Here is a 22,906-nt window from a genome sequence, read left to right as displayed (position 1 = left end):
GGTGGGGTGGGGTGGGGGTGTAGATAAGGTTCAGAGGTGATGTACAGGAGGGGCAGGGCGGGGCAGGGGTGTTTACTGTAAAAGAAAGAAAAATGCAGTAGTGAGCAGCACTATGATGCTCAGCTATAGGCACTATGAGCCTTTCCTGCCTGGTGCTGTGATGCTAAAGAGGCTAGCTCACACTGTTGGAGCACTGGGGTATAAATAGTGGTGCTGCATCAGATGACTTTCTATAGCAATCGGCTTTGCTATTCTGCTGGTATACTTTGGATTAGAGAGATGCATTTGCTTGGTTTATACATGAAAGGGCTTCATGTTAATATACAGAAAGACTTCACTTTCACTTGAGGTGGTGGTGTAATTGTGTCAAACTGCCTCTTAGTCTAATACTCTTCTGAGGTGAAAAACTTTCCTCCCTCTATCCCCAGTGCAGTTTCCACATTCCTCTCAGTCTTTACGTTCCTCTTTTTCTTTTTTCTCCTCATAGTAGTTGCTGGTGCCCATTCTGTTGTCTGAATGTCTGAAACCAGCCCGCCACAGATTCTCTTTTCTGTCTCTCTGTGTGGCAGTTAGCGTCAGGAGCTGTATAAGTGTCGCATCATATCAGCCATGTTGGGCCCTGCATTGGGCTTGATTCTGACAGGCCATCCTGGCGGAACGGTCAGTAGCTGTGCACAAATTGCTCCACACTCTTAAAAAAAAGAAAAAAAGAAAAAGGAGCTCACCCATGTCCTCAAAATGGGTTTCCTGATTGATGCCTCCATGGAGCAATGAGGTAATATACAGGGGGCCAGGAAGGTGCTGTCTTCTTATTACTTCATGGCCGTATTCACAAGGATGTATGAAATTGTCAAACCAAACAGGAAGATTGCAATTATATTGTCCAGACTAAAATAATCGTACATATTGGCGCTTCCAGGCTTCAAGATGCATGAACTAAGACCTAATTGCTCATGGATTGATAAGAAAGGGGGATTAGTGTAACGTCTCCAGTGCAAAAACAGCTGAAGCCGGGATTTGGCTCAGACTTTCCTTTGTAAGCAGAGTCAAACAAAGCAAGCCACGAAAGAGGATCATGTGGTTTATAATGTTACATGAAGCAATGTCACATGACTGACACAGTGTCAAGACAGCAGTATATATTAGCTTTGTTAAACTCTTAGCATGTGGCCGATTCTCATGCAAATGCATTAAATACCCTAAATGGCATGCCGTGAAACAAAAGGATTGATTCTCTCCAGTAATGTGTTATTGAACAACCGTGTTCCTACTGCTGGACCGGCTCTGGTGAAGTTTTGTCAATACAGAGTGGCTACAGGGTAAATATCATGTGACAGGAGCCACACATGATTAGAAATAAGGGTGGTAGTATAGTAACGCAAAACTTATACAAATACGCAAATGTATGTCCAGCTAAGCCGTGCTCAAGTTGGATCTACTATATAGTGATACGAGCTCTCTTAGACAGAGCTATCATTTCTGAACAGTCATAAGGACACTGTTGATTCAATGGAGCAGTTTATGTGAGGGAATTAGTTTGATTATTGTTTCACGAGGAAGCTAAATGGATGACCCTGCAACAACAAGGAGGAAATACAATGACTGATTGGATGACAAGTCTGTGCTCGCCTGCTTGTTCTATGCTCATTAACTGAGGAACTTGCTGTTACATAGGATAACATAGGTTATTTAACCAGACTCCGCAGTCCTGGTTTAACACAGGCCTGACTACCCCTAGAGTTACTTGTCTATAAAGCTACAGAAGCTTTTAACATATCATCTTAGCGACGTCTAGGCCTCTAAACCATTGCTCAACAGCACAGGTACTTGAATATGATTGTAGAGGGTAAGGTGTTGCATCAATATTTCATAAGGCATTTCAATAAAGAAAAGAACACTTCTAGCAACAGGTTGTTCATGACCACTTCATTTACTCTGTGAACACTGTATTGTAGTTTTGTAGATTGCAGATTGTATGGTAGAATAGTAAATGCAATGAATGTAAAAATAGGGAATAGAATAGTAGAGCAGGAGAGGCGGGCAGGGAAGGTAAACTTAAAAAGTAGAGACTGGGAAAGAAAGAGGAATAACAAAAAATAACTCCAGAAAGAATATTGAGAAGAAAGAAAGAAAGCAGATGTGAGGTATTAAAAATTCTCTACTCTGACTCACAATAATTGGACTCTCTAAGACAAATATGCCATTTATTTGGAATGAAGAACATGCATCAATTAACTTAATATTAATCTACATTTCATAAGATAAGAGCTAAAATATGACAAAAAAACCCAAATAGGCATGTTATATAAGCTTGTCTCAGAGAAATACAGAAAAATATTGTCTCCGGAAAATTATTGTGCAATCTCTCCACCTCCTTATGGGCTCCAACTACCAGGTTGAGAACCACAGATTCATTCAAACTATAAACTGTAAGTTTATGCGAAAACAATGGACGCTGATGTCAAGTTCATTTAAATTTGATAAACTGCTATACAGTACAACTCCACCCCTTTGCCTCCGTCTGCTCCGCCCTTTTCCCTTTGTCTCGGGATTTAACGGCCTTTCTATTTTGGGAGTGGGGCAATGCTTTTCAAGGTATACAAAAAATTAGAAAGACAAGGACATTGAGGGCCCCTTCCTTCATTGTCTCACCCTGCTCCCTCCCTCTCATCTTCCCTTCCCTCCACTTTTGCAACCTGCCTCCACACTGGTCAATTACCGCAGCCAAAGAGGCTTTTAAGGATCCATTGCTGAGACCAGAATGTGCATCGACTGCAAGGCCAATTATCAGGATGCTATCAAAAAAGTCCCTTCTCCCCCATTCTTTGGAACCTGCATTCAGTAATATTCCCGCATAACATCCCACAGAACTAATTATTTAAACCTTTACTGTGCAGGGAGAAGATCACATCAACAGAGAAGATTCATCTCCACGAGCACAAGAGTCTGTGGAGACTCTTCCTGCAGTGATGGGTGAAGCTATAGTGAAGACAAGCCCCCCCCACCACCCCTTCTGTTGTTATCAGAATATTGATTAGCAGCAACAAGGATTAAAATCTCAGGAAAAGACACACGCAGGTGCACCTAAATCAAAATTAAAGAGTTCACTTCAAGGATACGGAGGGTGGCAGTTTCTCAGTAATGAGAATTTATCCCAACAATGGCTCTCAGTTTAATAAATGTTAGGAGGTCACTGCAACACAATTACTCTTCTTTTAGCTGAATGCTATCCTCAGCTAGAGACAGGAATTAAAGTGGAATAGCTTTTTGATTAGGTGTGTCAGGTTGTTAGTGAGCCAGTAACAGTGGGAGGATATTAAGGATTAAGAGAGGGCGGTATAGACAAAATTAGAATTGTAATAATATAATCATAATATCAAGGCATTATTTTCAATATATATATTTTCCAGTACGTAAGATAGAATGCTTTGACAGATTTTGGCTAAAGGGGTGAGATTTGTCAAACACAACATTTAGGAATGCCATAATACGATTATATGGAGGTGATGAATAATATTGAAGTTCTGACTCTTGCACTCCTTACAGTGTTTGAACAACAAGAGATGCTCCTTTTTCCTAGACATGGAGCCAACAAACCAGTTTGATCTTCAGATAACTACATGTTCCAGGAAATAAGCATCCATTCTCTATAGGCTGTTCCTGCATTGCTGCTGTGGCCATATCTTGTCAGCACTTCTGTTTAGTGGAAACATTAAAACCAAGTACCCTCTACAAACCTGAGATAAAGCAACAACTAGCTTTCAGAGGGTTCTACCTGCAGGGCAAAACATCTCTGCATCAGGCTATCATAGTATAAGGCAAAATACTCATTCAACACAGACGTGAGTGTGAGACATTTTAGTGTGCACAAATTATTAATTTGAGAGCACAAAATTATTAAAATCAGGAGCACAAATTTGTTTTTTTGTTTCTCCAAACATATCAGTCAATTAATATCTTCTTCTCAAAGCCTTATCTCTTGTAAGAGGCTGACGTTTTGCCTATGACCTGTTAGCTTTAGCTTCATTCCGCTAAAGGAGATATTTGTAAGTTTTGCTAATGCTACATAGCCAACATTAGCATTAACGGCTGTTTACTTACCAGTCTAGAAGAAACATTGTGAGTTCAATATCAAACTTCATTACTTTAACCGCCAAGAGCTGTCTCCAGCGTTGGAAAGCAACCCTCTTGTTTTGCTTCTGTTTCTTTCACTTCTTTTCTTCTACTGAAGTTAGCATGCTAACCAGCTACCACCGGCCCGGTCAGACCATCTAGTCACTTTTGGATACCAAGTCACTGTAGCGTCCAGTCTGCCCTGAAGAAGTAGCGCTGCTCAGAGGGCGTATTATAACCTCTTGTCTTGTAAACACAACAATGGCTGAAGCTCTTGGCAGGACTGGTAAGTAAACAGCTTTTAATGCTAACGTTTGCTATGTAGCAACAGCAAAACTTACAAATAGTTCCTTTAACATTACTTCTAACATGAATGTAGCCATCATGTGCATATTTAAGATGCTTTTATAGAAATCTTCTTTAAATTATGTCAACTAGAAATATCAAAGTTGGAGACAGAGAGAAAAGTTTTAATTTCAACTGACAAATTGACCATCCTCTGGTAGAAATGAGAAGCCTGCTTTCATTTATATCTGTGTGATATCTGAGATCCAGTGTGTCAGAAATTACTAAAATAGGTGTAGTTAGTCTTCTAACAATACCAGCATAAACTGCATAGCCTGTGTGCTGTGCTACAATGGAGATGACAGGTGTAGCAACAACAGCAAAGGCAGTGAGGTTTACCAAAGGGTCAATGAACACAAGGCTTTTAGGTGATAGTTAAAGACTTACTGAGGACGTAGAGAGAAAGGGTGATTCCTGCCAGGCAGAAGCCCTCAAAGAAGCGCAGGGTGCTGAACATGGGGACGTTGACAGAGAAGGCCACAGTCAAACCAAACACCAGCATGAACAGCACCGATATGATTAGCACTGGGTGGCGGCCAAACCTACAAAATAAGGTAAAAAGAAATGTGGATGCTTGAAAATACCTTTTCATTTCTACATATCTGTCAATAAGACTTGTGTGACAAAACTTGGCTGAAAATCTTACCAGTCAGCAAGGATTCCAAACACCAGGTATCCAAAGATGGATCCCACCAACAGAGAGAACTTTGCAATATGGACTTTCCATGCTGAGTCACACACCAGACTCCACTGTAGAGACAAATAAACACAGGCATTAGTTCCAAGAAATTTATGCTGGGTAAAAAAAAGTGAAAGAGAAATAAAATGTTTTGAGGATGAGCAATTGTTGTCTCTGGACTATCACTCTCGCCTTGGTCTGTGTGATTTATAGTCCTTATTGCCACCTAAAACACATAACAGTGAAATGTCCTTTCTTAAATATTCCATTATTTTACACAGAATATATTGCAAGGTATTTAACTGTTAGACTTGAGGCTCAGGGGTCCTCAAAAAATGTCTTGGAAATAGTGATTCTGCAAATAAGTATAAAAAAGCTGTGTAAATTATCAAAATGATGCATTGGGGTTTTCCTCCACTATGCATGTTTATACAACGCCCACATATTTGACTTGTGATGCCACTGCAAATGTTGGAGGATCTTATTTATTTTCTGCAAATCAACATCCGGGATTAAATCATCTCTGTTTATGCCAGTAATTTCCTCAATCCAAATCATCAGGTCTGCATAAAATAAGATTTTATTATTTCATTATTTACTATTAACTCCTCTACTGTGTGTCGAGATGTTCTATGACAGACCCCTCTGCCTCTCCTTATTTTCTCTCTTGAGCGAAACTCTCCAAACTAGCAGCAAAGGGATTCCTAGAGTGCAAACAATGCAGTGCGTGACTGCTTTTGAATTAATTGTGCACGCCCTGATTTTTTTCTTTTTCCCCCACAGCACTGACAAGTTGTGACAAACAGGCCTCGTACACAGCACAAGCAATGATCGCAAAGCGGTGTAGCAGCAAATGTAAAGCCCAGTGGTGTGTGTGCAGAAACTCGCTACTCAAAATAGTCTAGCCAAACCTGTAGCTTGGACAAACATTGACATAATTACTAAATGGTCCTGGTACAGTGGTTGATCCTGAGAGTAACAGAATTTAAATTTCACAGAGGAGGTGGATATTAGGAATCTTTTTGAGAACATATGCCTCCCAGTTGTCTGTGCTGACAGAAGCGGCAGGAAGGAGCAGACAGGGGTGTGGTGGCCATAGCAGGTGCATCGCGTATACAGGAGGCTGATGAACACCGACCTCAACTCTGTTTCATTTATACACTACACCTTCTTTCTATAGGAAGACCAAGAAAACACACTGCCATGTCAAGTTAAAATGACATTTATTTCGTGTGGCAGCTCCAACTAAAAAGTGTAGTTTGTTCCTACATTTTTCTCTGAGGGGCTCTAACCTCGCATAACCTCTACCATAGTGACTTGTCCAGAATGGAACGCTCCAGGATTACCCAGAGCCACCCTGCCATCACATGATCCAGGCATGCCACTCATTCACGGTTTCAGTATCAATGTCAGCAGAGAAAAACACAGAGGGAGGCAAACAAGTTGCTGTTGCGCAATCACTGCAAGACCAAGGGTGTTTAAAAGGCTGAAGCTTCCCTACTCCAGGAGCATGACAAACTCTTCAGTCTGCACGGCTGGATGACAGTTGGGTGACTGTGTAGAACCAGACATCTGCGGGTGACCCCAGAAAGACCAATGTTGTAAAATACCAACGCATTGAGCATTCCCAAGTCATATGACAAAGGCAAAGCGGCAGTACATCTCACAAGTGCTAAATGCTGCTGAAATGTGCAATGTCCAAATGGGCAGCGCATGGCAGGTTGTGATTGCCAAAGTATCATTAATGTGCTTTATTTAAAAGCATCTGCCAATTTGCATATATTATTAAACACCGTCTCTCTCCAGGCCAACACTCATACACCATCATTAGCATTGACTTTCAGCCACAGCAGAACAAAGAAATCCCGGCAAACTGTGATTCAGTCTAAGCATGAGTCAAATCCATGCAGCTTGTCTGCTATGCCCCTATTATTTCTGTCTGTTGCTCCTTTGCTATTGTTTTGCTCATTTGGGAGTAATGAATAGAGTGCGAAGTGTGCAAAGTTGAGCAAGACACATACAAATCTATTAGCTGACAGAAAAATGCAGAACAATGAAGGACTAAGAGCAATTCAGTTGAAATCCCCAGGGTGTCTGTCGACCTCTCTCAAATGACCGGCCAGCAATGATCGGTCTACACCAGCGAGTCTCATTAGCTCAGATGAAGACACTCAACTACAGCTGCACATTTCTGCACTCGTTGAACTACGGAGAGGTGGGTGGGGGGTGGGGGGGATTGAGAGGAGGGGGAGGAAGGGAGGGAGATGGATGAAAGCACAGGAGGAGGGAGGAATAAAGATTATACAATGTAGAAACAGAACATGTAAAAGATAGAGAGAAACGTGAAGAATAAAGATAGGAATGGGGAAGGATAACAAGCTAAAGAGACAGAGATGCTTAAAAGCACTTGTGAGGAGAAAGCAGAAAACACATGGAGAGACTGCTGCATAGTTACTGCCTAGCAACAGACCATCTCAGTGGTTATCAGACTCTTTCTGCTTCCAAGTGCAAGTTTTAGCACCACTGCTTCACCGAAGGGTTGAAATCCTATAATGTGGCGTTGGCATAGGTGAGGGTAAAAGAGAATAACAAACGTGAGCAAAAGGAGGGTGAGTGAGAGCAAAAAGATACATCTATTTTGTCCATACTCACTCTCTATTGCAGCTTTGTGGTAAAAAGGATGAAACATCCCACAGATATCTGACCCCGGAGATATAGCCCGAGGGACTTACTGCCGGAGTGCAAATTTATATTGTAGGTGTGACAAGTAACTGTCATACTACTATACAACACATCAGATGAGAAACACTAACATGTTAGACAAGTTATATTTTCCTGCAACCAACAGTGACAGATGGTGAAACAACAAACCTTTGCCTTCCAATCTACTATTCACTGTCTCATTTTGTAACTACACAACTAATATACTACTACTACTCTTCTCTGTCGCCAAAGAAACTGCATATGCATGGACAACATAGCAACACTCCCACAACCTTAATTCCATTACACAATCCCAAAAAACAAACTTAAACCAAGGCCAAGGGTCAGACACCCCACATTTCTCACCCCTTCCTGTTACAAAACAGCACTTATCAGAAACACACACACACACACTCACACGTAGAGCTTCAACAGCTTTAGTTTTATCTTTTAGTCACACAAGCGTCTTCCCTCTCAGCTGACGCTGTGAGTGACTGTCATTGTGTGCTGACTGGGTATCTGCAGTGGGGTCATCGCCTTTCAACAGCTGAGACCGTTTCAAAGTGTCCCACACTGATCCGGGGTCTGTGGAAGGAGCCAACCAGCTGGGTAAACAGTATGAAGGGACACAGAGTAGAGAGGCCTGCACTGGTGTTCGACTACAGGATCATCTTTCAGATCTATGGGTGTGGGACCTCCAGACACTGATACTGGGTCTGGGTGTACCCTGAAATGAGCTTTAGCAACATATCTTTCTTATCACTTCCATACAATGCTCTAACCCACATTCTAAGAAAGATACATACCATATAATTGTGCCATCTATATACTGAGTCATGCTGAAACAGTCAGTTCATTAATCACTCAACTAACAATTACTTTCATTATCAGTAACCCAGCAGTTAAAGATTTACATTACAGTTTCCATGAAGGCCAAACTAGCATCTTCAGACCAATTTAGAAGCTATAAACACAGAATCTTTGGCATTTTTTGCTCAATCATCTCAGCTCAACAATCAACAGAAAATGAATCTATAACAATTTATATTATCAATCAATCAATCATTTAAGGCATTTATTAAGCAAATTTGCCAAACACTGGCTGGTTCCAGCTTCTAAAACATTAGGGTTTGTGGCTTTTGTCAGATTTGGGTTTTGGACTGCTGGTCAAGCAACAAGCAATTTGAAGAAATTACCTTGGATTTCATTTCTGTACAATTTTCTGACATTTTGAAGAGCACATTTAAAAAAGCTTAAATGCATAGTTTGGTAGGAGTCCAAATGCTATTCTACCGTGGAGTATTACAAGAGGGGAAAAACTGAAATTGAGGTTTAGATGCAAAAATCATCAGTCCCTAAATGCATTGTTTCTCTGATATTAATATACCAGATGCAAACTTTCATAGGGGATCAATACAGAGGTTAATCTTTGCTTTGAGGAGGTTCTCAGGTCACTATTTCAGGCAGTGTGTGCAGCTGCTACCCATCTGAATGGGAGCTGAGTAGGGTAGGTTGCAGAGAGACTCTATCTGTCTCTGAGTAATGATACATTCTCATTTCTTAGGCTCAGTCCAATTAAGACGGACCCTGAGGAGAGCCTTGACTCAATTAGGATGGGTCTCCACATTAACCACTTTGGATCCTTCACCACCACCTCAACCTCTGCTGCCTCCATCAAGGCCTTCCCTTTGTGATGACAAGAAAATGGAGCGAGCGGACATGCATTCCTCTGCTACTGATTCTGGAAACAAAACCTGGTAAGTTGCAAACAGGGAAAACATCATCAACTACATTTGTTTACATGTTGACCGCACGAGATATTAGGGGTTAGCAGAGTACTATGGCTGTTAGAATTTGTTGGTACATTTTGACAGACACTAACACATTTTGTCAGTGTTGGCTCTTCTTTTTTGGGATCAAGTGTCACAGATAGCTGAGCTTAGTCATGTGAAGTTATGCGTAGGCAATCCAAACACAAGGAGAAATGCCAAGTCATCACTTCCTGCTCAAGTGTCACATCCTAGTGTCACTGCTGTGGTGGGGAAAAAAAGGGGCCTGAGAAGAGTGAGAGACGGGTTGTCAAAAGAGACAAGATTCAATTCTTCATTTTTGGCTCAGTTTTGGGATTCGCCTGCGATCTGATTCAATTTCTCCCAACGGTGACCTTGTCAGAATGTGAACTGCATGGGGCAGGGAAGACGAGCACTGGCAGGGACTTTTACCAGCCCCGCTCAGCCCTGTCACTGATCCGCAATGGTGGTAGTGTCAACATGACATTCTCAGTGTGTGTGCAAAGGCAACATAAAAGTTAGTATCTACAGGTTCTGACGCCAGAATGAAAGGAGAGGCAGCAGTGTTTGAGAGCTAAAGTCATCACACTGGAAACTTCTCTTCATTTTTTTATGCCCGAGAGAACAGACATTTTTTGATTGTTAGTAACAAAGACCCACCCAATCGATTCCCCTCACATATGCCTACATCTTCAGCTGCAAGTGAGGAATATTTTGAGCACCTCCATCCATAAAAAAGTTGTTGCTCTCCAAATTACCCTGCGGACAGTTAATGAAATCAAGACTTAAACTGTCCTTCAGCTCATGGCTGAATTAAATGGCCACAGCTGCATTTTATTATGCTTTATTTAAATGAGTCCATTATCAGTGATAAGCAGATGGGCTGTTGGTATCACAGTGGATGCAAGCTCCGGGTGCCACAACCACCTTCCTATAGCACAGAGAGGCTTCAAAGCCTGGCTTCGATCAAAATGTTCCTGATAAGCCTTTTGATTATGGCATGAATTCCAAACCCTTTAGAGGTGAAGATGCTGCAGATTAAAATGCAATTTACTGTGCTCTGCAAGTGTATGAGGTTATCAGGGTGTGTATCAACACTTCAACTTTTTTATGAGCAAAACTGAACGATGAACACATGAATTCTCTCTTTCTCAGGTCTTTATGATCAGAATATGGAGATTTAGGGACATTATCCTGTGGATAGTTTACTCAGTGAGTCTTGTGGATTAAAGTTTCATGCTTTTCTCCCTACACTAAAATAAAACTTGGTATCTTGATATAAGACGCAGCATCCACAGTGGGAGAAGAGCTGATAGGCATAATGAGATATAAAACCCTTCCTCCTCCAGCTAGCAGACCAACTGTGATAACTAAAGGCCTATACTGTCTCCTCAGCCTGGCATGCACAGATAGGGATATTACAACATTATGGTGATGCCATAGCAGGTAAAGGCATCCCCCTCAGAGAGTCAGAATGAAAGCTACAAGAAAATCTCACTGATGTTTGGTTTAGGCCGGTGATAGGGCAGGTGATGTTTGGCCAGGGATGGGGTTGCATTATTCTAGAGAGTGCACAAATGACCTTTGCTCTAAATCAAAGGCTCTATGTCTATTATGTGCATTACGACAACCGGCAAATTCCACCAGCCCTGGCAGGTCTGCCCAAAGTGCCAATGGTGGCCTCTCTCTGCTATAGATCACACTTTGTGTCAGCTGTTGCGATGACTCACTGTCAGCACGATGCATGGCTCACCTATATAATCTTCATACTACTTTTTTGGTCCAAAGTGAACCAATCCAAATCGTGGCTCTGGTGAATCCCTACAGAATAAAATGACTCAGTGCCAGACGGCCCATCGAGGAGAAATGCACGCCTTGGATGCAACAAAGGAGGCATTTAACATTACCACTATGCAGAGTGCTGCCAAATAACACGGTCTGCGCTTAATTTCATATTAACTATGACTGTAATGCAGCTTCAAAAGTGACATTTGTAACGATGGGTGTAGTGTTGATAAGTGCCAGAATTTCACTCTCTTACTAACGTAAATCAATCCCACAAACAGGATTAGAGCGGGTAGGGTGTCGCGGATGCACAACACAATGGGATGGAAAGGATGCCCATCCTCAATATGGACAGCTTACCTTGGTAACCACGTTCTGCACAAGTCCTGTGTGCAGCTCGAATGTCCACTCACTGCACCTACACTGCATGCTGGTCGTGTCATTGTGGTTGCCGTAACTTCCATTGGCATAAATATAAGCTGGCCGCGCGCTGATGTTTTTTGGCCTGTCTAACAACGAGGAATGACTTGTAGTCTGATTAGTCAGGTTTGCCAAAGGCTGGACACATGTGTTGTTCGGCTGGGCAAGGAGGAAATTATCAGAGAACTGGCTGAATCCAATAAATAGCGCCGGAATCCATGTCAGCACGATCAGCTGTTTCTGGTACTTCCCAAATCCCCCGAGAAACGGCAGAACAGCACCGTCGATGCGTGTCAGCAGCCCCGGCGACGTGGTTTCGGGGGACACGAAGCCGTTCTCCGGTTGATGGTCCTCCGTGTCGAGCTGCACCACGGCCATCGCGGTTTCGCCGATAGATGCCTCCGTTGTGTAGCGAAGCCGGGGTTGCAGTGCTACTACCCCCTGTCGACTCCACAATGCGTCAATGCCCCCAGCTCCGGCGGTGAAAGCCGTGCGCAGTCAATCACTGGAATGGAAATAAGACGCACCTCTTTATTATCAGGAAGAATTTGCCTCCGTCTGCCACCTAAACAAGTGCTGGACTGAGTGCGGACTCGAGCTCCTAAACAAAAGCGGGTTGTAGCTGAATTACACAATGACGAAAAAAAAAAAAAAACTATTTCATGATCTATACCGTCGTCTGATTCATTGTGTCTGTGTCAGGAGGCAGCTGTGGCAGCAGAGCTCTAGGACGTGTAGGCTACTTCCTGAGGGAGCCACAGGTAACACACCTGCCCACAAAGGCTGTGTGCTGTTGACTCTTCCTAACATGGCACCTGTAACCGTTGGTAACCAATTTGAAAGGAAAATGCTCATTCTCTTTGCAGTTCTAGACCAAGTCAGCTTCTGAAAAAAGAACGATATTATTGTTCCTTGTTATATATATGTTTTTATTTCAAATGAAAAGACACCAGTTCTTTTGTTTGTTTAGTTGGTGTAAGTACAGCGTTGAATCTGTTTTCTATATGTACTGGATATTTTTACAACCATGTTATGTGTATATTATTTAAAGGCAGAATAAAATCATACCAAAACCATGGCAACCGTTGCTCCATAACATTTCGCTACAAAGTACCAATATAACAGTAAATTAGATTCTGGGCTTTCAGAAATTACAAATGACATGTTAGGCCTACCTAGTTGAAAGATAAATAAAGTATAAATGAATAAATGTATATACATGACTATATACAAAGACTTTCAGATGCACAGTGCAGATGTCCTATCAGCGGGGGACAGGAAGAACTAACTCTGTCCCCGCCCACTTCTATGGCAAACAAAACCTGCACTTTCTACTGTAGAAGCCAGCAAATCGAATAGGCTATATAGCCTATATATAGGCCTACATATATTTAAAGAAAACACCTAAATAAATAGTATTTATATAACTTGTAATAACTTTTGAACATCTCAGGTGATATCAAACATATGATGACTTATGATTGCTGTTCGGGGACTGTAGTGCATGGAAGGAGGGTTATATTTTATGTGTTATTTCATAGTTTGAGGATGAGTGATTGAGAGTGATCCAGAATGTGTCTTGCCATAGCATTTTTGGTGATTCACATAGTGCTTCTTTGTGGAGGACTCTTTAGGCTTACCAGTTTCTAACACACAAAGGGTTTGTAACTAAAGATATAACTAGCTTTATTCAAGGTGACGGGATACTTTACTAATGCTTTTATAGGTCAATAAAAGTATCTCTTAAGTGTCCTGGTGGTGATTAAATCCAGTTGATTTCTCTCTTTATAATAAGCCAGCAGGTCTGCAATTAGAACTGTTAGTAAGTTATTAATAATGGATTTTTTTGTAAATGTGAATGAGTGAATGTGAATGAGTAGTTACTAAATGAATTTTGTTGCAGATGGCCCTCGGTGTTTAGCTCAACACTGGGGGTTAATGAGGTGGAGAACTAAAAAGGCAAGAGCAAGTTATTCTGGAGGAGGATAAACACCAGCCAACAGTTTTTTTTTGTTTTTTCTGTTTCTGTTTTTTGTTTTTTGTTTTCCACAACTTGGCAACTCAAAACTTTTCATTTTATAGTGGCTTATTGCTGGTCTTTAAAGCTACAATGACTGATTTCTCCCCCATGAAAGCATTAGTTGCAACTTATAGATCTAAATCTTAATCAGTATCAGTTAAAATTGTTAATTATCTTAATATCTTACATCTCCCCCCTTGTCTTACTGAAACTCCACAATCACTTGGCAAGACAATGTGTTATTGTGCATATACTAAAGACATATGGTCGTAATTATGTCTTGAATAATGAACACGTTTTTTTGTTTTGTAATACTCATTGTGAAAGAGTTACTGTAACCTCATGCAGACTGGATAAATTAAACAATATTTATGAGAAGACAGAGTTCAATACTAGTCAGGTCTGATTTACACCCACTAGCTTGATAGCCTATATTTATCTGACCATGTGATATCAGGCTCCTGCTTCAGCTACAGCACTCATGTGTACTTAGCAATGCTTCACCCTCCTGGCCATAATGTGCTAGTACACACAGGTTTGTTGACTCAGGAGGCTGAATCCTGCATATTTAAGTACCATTAGTTTCTCAAAGATCAAGAGAAGACATTTAATCGTTTTTTCAATCTTTTTCAGTTTCTTTTTTTGTTTTTTTTTTATGATTATTATGAAAGTAAAGCCTACAGTTGTAATACACGACACTATAGCTGTCCTTGATATGACCTCACCTTATATCTAATTTTAATAAATATATATTTCAGGCATTATCGCAGAGCTCTCAGTTGTTACTGCATGAAAAACAAGTCTGACAGATCCTGAGCGCCCCCCAGAGAAGGATGACTGAGGGCCCCTGAACAGCCTGCAGTGTCTTGTTGTGTTTTATTACAGGCTGATGACACCTGCAGGCAGACTGGAGCCACAGCACTGTTGTCTCCTCATTGCAGCATTTGCAGCATTTTTTCTTTCTTTTAATCTAGCAACAATCCTGCACTGTAAACAGCTTTGCATTTTTGTTTTTTGTTTTTTTCAAATTCATTAAGTTGTTTTGTTTAAAGCTAACTAATAGTGTTGGTGAAATATAAAGTCAACTTATTTTCTTTCACTGTTGCAAGCAGCTTTAAAATGGTCACAAAATAAATGTGTAAAATTAAGGTGACAGGTAACAAAAAAAAAAAAAAAAAAAAAATTAATGAATGACCAGACTAATTTTATCTACATCATCTCCAAATCTATCATCTAGACAATGGTTTCCGAAGTGTGTGCAGAATATATTGCATGGCTGCGTTCCAACAGAAACAAGTCGACCATTGTACTTTCACACTATCTCATAGTGCTATTTGTTATCATTCAAACTTGCTTGCTACCCTCCCTGGAAACTACTTCAGGTGTGTCCAGGATCCACCCCATATGATGCTGTGAGTCAGCGCAGGTGTGTGTGTGAATGTGTTGTTTTATCTGTCTGTCTCTGTGTCATAAACTGGCTTTTTACACATGATGTGTAAAACAGAAAAAACCCAGAGGTGTGTCTGAGCTTTCACTCTGGACTGAGTAATTCAAAACTGTTGTACTGTGAAAAGATAAATAGCATTTCTACATGTTATCAATAGATGTAAACATTTAGATTGTAGCTAAGCATAAGTTATTATGATTAAAAAAACACATTCTGCAGGGCAACAATGCAACCATATACTGTATAGATATACTTAACCTATGAATTTAGTGCCCTTTAGTTTCAAAGTCCAAGAGATAGCTTAGCACAATGCTGTGTGATTTATCACTTTGGGGTTAAAGTCAAGTTAGACAGATAGGAAAAACAAAAACCATACAAAGACAAACACTAATGAAGATACACTGTAAAAAGCCCTCAGTTAATCTTGTTGCAGATAAGCAAATATTATAGAAGGAATGGCGGTTGGCAAAAAAGGATTTTTAGCTCAATATAATTGCAGAACAGCCTTTGATGTAGAATTTTTTTAATCAAAGCTAAGGACTAAGGCTTTATTATCTAATATTCCGGGGAATTTGTGAGGATTTAATGACAATGAGTTCACATCCTAAAGTTACAAAGATATTCCATATGTTGTGCTTTTCAAGGCTGATTCTGATCTTTTGTATATGAAATCCTTTCACTATTTGTAGGGGGAATTGAAAACAATCATAAAACTTTACATTTAAAAAGATTTTGGAAACACTATCCAGACCATCTTGTATGGTCTAGTCAAGACCATACAAAATGGTCTAGTTCAAGTTTTTTTGTCGCTTGATCAAAATTTTTACTGTGACATTTCTGAATTCTTGATCTTAATATTTCCTATATCCTGGCTACCACCAATAGCTTTGTAAAGCAGCCCTGAAGAAATGTCTCTTTTTTTTATGAAGCATTGTAATGTCTGAGGAACCACCTGTATGTTACTGTCATAAGGGAAACTCGGATCAGGACATAGCATTAATAAGTGAGACTTTGTCAATTGTCTACGCAAATTAACAAACCAGATGTCAGGCTTTTATTTCACCGATTACTCAGTGAATGATGTCAGTGCGATTCTCTGGAAATGATATCATATGTGTGTCTGCAAGTGTCAGCAAGTCTCACAGTCACTGTGAATCACAAGACACAACATATGCCACAGCCTGTTTGTGAGAGTGAACTTGCTGCTGCCCATGCATTGTTTCTGATTAATCACATTTCATTCTCAGACATCTTGCTGTGAGTCCTTTGAAGGTTTAGTTTTACACTCCAGATGTGAGTTTGTTGGGTGTGACAAGTGTGAGTGACAAATTCACCTTTGCACCAAATCTCTATTACAACTGTGAAATGTCGCAGTGGTCCACGCTGGATTTTTAGTACAGAAAGCAAACATCAAGTTAAATATTTACTCCAAGCCAAGCTGGAGAGACTGTGAGCAAACCTTTTACTTTCTCCTCATAATACCCGCTTTATACAACGCAGACAGGAAGTATAGACACACGACAGACACAAAGGATAAAGGCCAAAGGGCGGCTCCGGTTCACGATGACAGACAGGCATTTACAAAATCTGACAATATTAATTATCCCTGCCTTGTTTGCCATACCTCACCGCGAATGCCAAATTTCCAGCAAGATTGTTATCTTGCAAAGAAAATATTCAAATGCCAACAGACATTTGACATTTGCATATTGGCAGTGAGGTTTTCATATAATAAGGCCGGAGCCTTTCTACTCGAGAGAAGGGCCTGGTTCGAATTACTTAGTTCCTACTATCTCTTTATACAGTACAGCAAGGTTCACTGTCCTGCTGTTCATCTCTTTTGTCAAGAGAGCTATCATCAGACTGAAGTTCGGAAAATTGTACTTGTTCAGTCTTGCAGAGCCTTTTTGTTTGGAGAATGCACAAAAAGGCAAAGTAAACCCACCTGAGCCTATGGGGGGGGGGGGGGGGGTCTTGGTGTTCAGGGTGTGTATGGGTGTGTTTAGTGTTTGCGACTGGCCTTTCAAGAAATTGTCATTATTACAGTTGGGGCTGTCATGTTACAGCTGGAAGTAAAAATAATTACTGTATACTCACAAATATTGAGCACAGACAAGTCAGGCCAAGTTTGTTTAACACATGTACTGGAAAAAACGTGAATGTGTAGAAGAGAGGGATAGTAGTGCTTAGATAGTTTGAAAATTCCTGTTGAGGGCGTTGGTTTCTAAAAGTCACTGGTTCAGTTCGCACCCATGACCATGCCTCCCTCCCCTCACGTCTCTCCCTTCCTCTCTGTTCTCACACTTCCCTGTGATGCAGTGGAGTGGTTATGTGTCTGTAATGGCGGTAGCTTGGGGCTGAAACACCAGAGGGCACAATATGTCCGTCAGCAAAGTCAACCATTGTTTCCTCCTTCAGTCAAGAAAGATCATAAGACTTTATAATGAGCCTTGCATGGTTAATTTTGACCAGGCCTATATATTTGATAACTTTTTCTCAACAGAGAAATGGAGTAAAGATTTTACCTAACCATTTTTTTTCAACCCTGCCTCATACTGACACTATGTATGACCCTCCCTACTCTCTACTGTCTTTCTACCTCCCTTTCACTTTTATAAGCTGAGACACACCTATCTGTGATGTGTTTTATTTGCAGAGAGATAGTAGAGCTGTAAAGACAGGGTGAGACATGTAAAAAACAAACAAACAAACAAAACAACTTTATACCAAAAAGCCAAAAAGAAGAATCTTTATTTTTACAACAAATAAAAAAACTTGGTCACTTGGTTGTCAGCGTAAGCAACTCCACAGAACACTGAAATCTCAGATGGACTCCTTTTGACCTCAAGAATGTTGAACCCTGGATGACAAATTCTTTGTGCAACCATTATCTTTACTCCCTGAACTGGGAATTTAATGTGTTGGCTCATGTTTTCCTTAATTATTGTCAACTGGGTCTGACACTATCACTTGCCAGGGTTTAAATGAGGGAGTGGAAAAGGAGAATGTAAATACTGCAGAAATTTACTGGGAACCCAGATCTAGAAAAAAGGCACAACATGGATTAAGAAAATTATTCAGAGGGTTTTAAAGTAAGGTTTTGATCATATTCAGGATATGGTGTTCACATGAGACATGGAAAACCTGGTAATTCATGATTCTAACAGCATTCAGCATCCATGTTCTGCATGCAGAAACCTGGATAAGGTGTTTACATGCCACAGTCTCTGATATTAGTGCACATATAAACGCACTCATTGTTAACCCTGAGATCCATAAAAGGACAGGGAGTCTTCAGCAAAATTAAGAATGAGTTTAATTTATTTATTTATCTATTGCAGTGATTAATGTCAATGTAAATGTGCCAGTGTTTGTCAAAAGGTTCATTTTCAGCTGCTGTCCTTTGGCTGGTTGATAAACTGTGAAGAATAAGTCATTTTTTGGAGTCAACTTGAGTAGATGTTCCAGACACTGAATGTATAAATCAATCTATTCTAACTGTGGATTTCACATGGTATGAGGCATTATATATGACATTATAACCCATACTGAAGATTTACCACAGAGATGAAAAACCATCTTTGACGTTATAAACTGTATTTGTTTTGAAGATGACACACTAAGCTTTATTTGTAACAAGATAGACAACTGCCAAGATAATGGCAAAATTGTCCCCTCCCCTATGTCTGTCACAACAATTTAAAGTGTAATTCGTTATAACTCTACTTAGCAACCAAAGTTGTGATTGCGACATAAATGGATTTTGCTAAATGACATGACAGCCCGAGCACTACACTTCCCACACAGGCTAGTGGTTTCAGGGGTGTTTCGTAAACACAGCAAGGTGTGGTTTCTATCCTATCCAAAAGCGACCAGCTTCCGTCTATTCACAGCAGACTATTATCTGCGCAACAGGAGACTGGGCGGGGAGAGGCGCAAGGTCTGTCCGCTGTCTGGACAGCAGAGCAAAAAAACTTTTCCAACACATAAAACAACTCAGCAAAAATGAGTATGTACGGCTCTACTTCTAAACTGGCCACACTGGGCCAGAGAAGTATGTCTAATTCGCGACCGGATTTGGTTGGTACAGGTTATCGAAACGACGTGTTCGCCAGTGGAAACGACTTCCAGGCGGATTTCCAACAAGCACCGGGCGGCGGGTATGCCTACACCTCCAGCGTCTCCAAGACCTGGCACAGCGGGGGGGCCGGAGGACAGAAGGGGCACATCAGCATGGGTGGGAGCGGAGGTGGTGGATATAGGTAAGAGCTTTAAAATCACCTGTTGCTTTTGATTAAATATTACAGCATGAAAATGTGCATCAATTAGCCATTAAATGTAAATGTGTACAAATGTGACGTAGTAAAAAAAAAAAAGAAGGTTGCTCTGTCTTAGAAATAGCGTCATACCATCGGCTACACCATACAATACTAAGTGTACTATACTATTATATCAGCTCTGTCAAAGCAACACGGCTTATTTGGGAATGTGTTGTGCGTTTAAATTGTTTTTATTTCACATTAAACGACAAAAAAATGTCGTCAAGCAGGTTCCAGTAAAGTGTGTTTGTGTAGAGGGTCATGACCTCTTTGCTTAAAGCGTAATTTTCTCCTTTGTTTTCGTTAGTTATGTACAGTAAGTGATTTTATCTTTCCTCATATATTGCCCAATAGTCTGAATCCCAATAGAGAATAAGTACGTGGACACACCCCTTGAATGTCCTCCCACTAACATCATTCATTATGATGTTAGTGTCTAATTTCGTAACAGTCATGTTTGTGTCAAGGCTTTTGAGACTATTTACTTACTTTTTAAGTTTCTCTCTTAATGCTTAACTCATGGTGAACAAAGGTTAAAGTAAAATACAGGATGTGGGGGAGTTGCAAGCTCTTTAAAAAGAGAAAGACAAGGAATGTCTATCTGAGTGTTTTGTATTGGTGACCGTTCAGTGACACATTTCCACTTCCCACAAAACATAGCCAGACGTTTAAATGAGTGTGTGTTGGATTAAAACAAAAGTCTTTTTTTAAATTACTGAAACTACTTTGATCTTTATTTGATTTTCACACATTGTTGTTGTTGTTGTGTTATGCTCACTTAGAAACTTTGGTCTATCATGTTTTCATTTAGATTTCCATGCAATCCAATGATCATAACATGCATATATAACATTTGAATAACCTGCTAACTATATTAACAGCATCTGTCTTTGAAATGTTGCTTATTTAAAGCTTCATCTCACTGCTTTTTTCAATGTTTACATATTCTGTTGATGACCTTACTGAACAACAATATAGAATGACTGATTAAAATACACTGAGATCTTGGTAATTAAAAAAAAAAAAAAAAATGTCTTTATGTTTTCTTTTTCAGTGCGCAGGCTATTCAGGAAAGATCTTTATTCCTGACAGGCCAGTGTCACGATTACCTGCAGAGAGCGAAGATGATTCTCAATGGTGTAAGTCTAGCACACAGATTACACTGAACATAATTGTGAAGTGAGATCACAAATATAAATTCAGATAAGGTTGGCATTTTGTTGACTGTACAAGAGACTACACTGTTGAATGCATTTCCGGTTACATATCAGTATGATTAAGCTGTATCAGCTAGGGGTAAAAAAACTGACATGGAAAGGCAGGATGTGACTTGAAAAGCAGATAATCTCATCAGCCACAGTTAAAGTGGAGTGTGATTCGGCAGGAGGCAAGAGTTCAGTGTATTTTCTGTGTAATTTTATAGGGGGGTCCTGCTGGGGAGGTGGAGAAGTTATTGATGATGGCTGCAGAATTCATTGAGCAGCTGAAGGTCTGTGGCAGAGACCTGCAGCATATGCGTGTATCCAACGATGTCTACAGAAGGTAAGACAAGATGCAGTGTGTGAGTTTCTGTGTTGACTTTGCATGTTTGTATTTGCACGTGTTCACTGATAAGTATGTATACACTTTTGAGTGATTCTGCCTGCAGCTTACTATAGGTGGGTGGTGCTAAACAGGAATAAGGTTGTAGAGTGATTCATTTTTATACTTGTGCAAGCCTTATACAGAGAAAGCGATACTTGGCAAGCGCTTCTCATTCATCTGTATTTGCCCACCTGACCTCTTCAAAGTCATGAGATCAGGTTGCCCTTGAAAGATTCACAAAGTATTTCCTTTTTTGTACAACTCTACAGTGTAGAACAGTTCCAGAGCTTGCATGCTGCTATCCATCAGCAACTTATGGGTGGTAGACGAACCAAGGGCAGTGTGGGCTCTGCTGACGGGGGCAGGGCCTTCAACGATGCCATGGGCTGGATTACCCAACAGAAGGTAAGCTCTTTCGTTCCTAAGAGAAATTTAAGAAAATGGGTTGATATAATTGAAATCAACATAACAATAAGAATAGTTTCTTCATAATCAACACACATGACAATAAATGTGCAAAATCACTCGTGAAACAAAATGTTCCACAGTCATCAAGTACAGTACATTAGACAAAACATGTAAAACAAAAATGTCAGTAATTCATTTTTTAATTTTGTTAAATGATAATATTGAACTGTTACCAGCATCAGTACGCTCGTCTGATGCATTCAGTGACAACATCACCCACATGTTTTGGTAACACTTGGGCTTGGCAGTTTTTTAACCTGTTGGAGCAGTATGAAAATAATTGCACCTGCATGTGTATGCATGTCTGCGTGGGTACATTCGTATGCGCAGTTTTTTATGTGAAGGGAGGAGGAGTGTGTATATTTGGTGGTGGTGGGGGGGTGACACTTACCCTATCACTTATACTGACCTCCTGTAACTGAAACCATCTGGTCACGCTGCCAAAACCCGATCCGGGAGTGAAAGAGGCCAAGAGAGGTGCAGGAGGATTGAAACAAAGGCGATGGAAGAGCTCTGCCATTTCAGGAAGAGAGAGAGAGAGAGAGAGAGAGAGAGAGAGAGAGAGAGAGAGAGAGAGAGAGAGAGAGAGGAAGGCAGAATTTGATGATAGAAGGAGCTAAAGAAGCCGTGGAAGCAGAAAAATAAAAGTACAAGTAAAGGAGTGTGAAATCTGACACTCTCCACAGAGTCAGTTTTTACAGGACAGGGCAGGTCAGTCGATCTCAACACGGTTATGGGAAAACGCCCTTCTACCTCCCCAACCCTCCCACCCAACCAAAAAACACACCCTGTCACTCTGTCACCACTTCCAGTCTCACGTATCTATATTTCGTCATTCATTTTCCCGCAGTCTGCAGATATAGAAACATTTCTTTATATATTTTTGTCTCAGCCTTTGTACTTAAGTTATTGCCTTTTATTAAGCTCTAACTGAAAACGTATCACCTGATGATCCACTGCTGCCATTTTTTTTATCTTTGTTGACCTTTCCCCGTGAGACATTCATTACTTGCACCGCTCTCAGTCAGGCTCTCGTAATAGACGTGTTGCGTATAGTGTCAGCCAAGTAATCATGTAGGAAAAGGGAGTGGTGAGAGAACAAAAGCCTTGAGAGAGAAGAGAGAGAGAGAGAGAAAAAAATGCGGGTAAAGAGCAGGGACTGGTTGAGGTTGGTTTGCTGGGAGGGCTCTTATCAACGCTGAGGGCTACAAACGGGGGGGGGGGGGGGGGGGG

General features: G+C 40.7%; 2 protein-coding genes across 3 annotated transcripts in view; one reads left to right on the top strand and one right to left on the bottom strand.

Annotated features, from left to right (window-relative positions):
- The window catches only part of slc22a23a (solute carrier family 22 member 23a), a 34,589-nt gene extending 21,991 nt beyond the window's left edge, over window positions 1–12,598 (bottom strand). Inside the window, exons 1-3 of the mRNA XM_023427225.2 lie at window positions 11,776–12,598; window positions 5,105–5,208; window positions 4,846–5,000 (exon numbers count right to left, since the gene is read on the bottom strand). Coding sequence (XP_023282993.2) covers window positions 4,846–5,000; window positions 5,105–5,208; window positions 11,776–12,213 — 697 coding nt within the window. The 5' untranslated portion in view covers window positions 12,214–12,598. The remainder of the gene's footprint in view (window positions 1–4,845; window positions 5,001–5,104; window positions 5,209–11,775) is intronic.
- A 6,592-nt stretch (window positions 12,599–19,190) lies between these two features.
- dspa (desmoplakin a) overlaps window positions 19,191–22,906 on the top strand; it is a 16,140-nt gene continuing 12,424 nt past the window's right edge. Inside the window, exons 1-4 of one of the 2 annotated variants that reach the window (XM_023427239.2) lie at window positions 19,191–19,564; window positions 20,676–20,760; window positions 21,045–21,163; window positions 21,475–21,610. In XM_023427239.2, coding sequence (XP_023283007.1) covers window positions 19,308–19,564; window positions 20,676–20,760; window positions 21,045–21,163; window positions 21,475–21,610 — 597 coding nt within the window. In that variant the 5' untranslated portion in view covers window positions 19,191–19,307. The remainder of the gene's footprint in view (window positions 19,565–20,675; window positions 20,761–21,044; window positions 21,164–21,474; window positions 21,611–22,906) is intronic. The other variant, XM_023427240.2, reaches the window with a different exon arrangement.

This window comes from Seriola lalandi, unplaced genomic scaffold (genome assembly GCF_002814215.2).
Source record: "Seriola lalandi dorsalis isolate HSWRI2012SDOR001 ecotype SW California unplaced genomic scaffold, Sedor1 jcf7180002054855, whole genome shotgun sequence".
In the NCBI taxonomy this organism is placed as follows: Eukaryota; Metazoa; Chordata; class Actinopteri; order Carangiformes; family Carangidae; genus Seriola; species Seriola lalandi.
The sequence above is the reverse complement of the archived record's forward strand: the minus strand, read 5'-3'. Positions and strand labels throughout refer to the sequence as shown.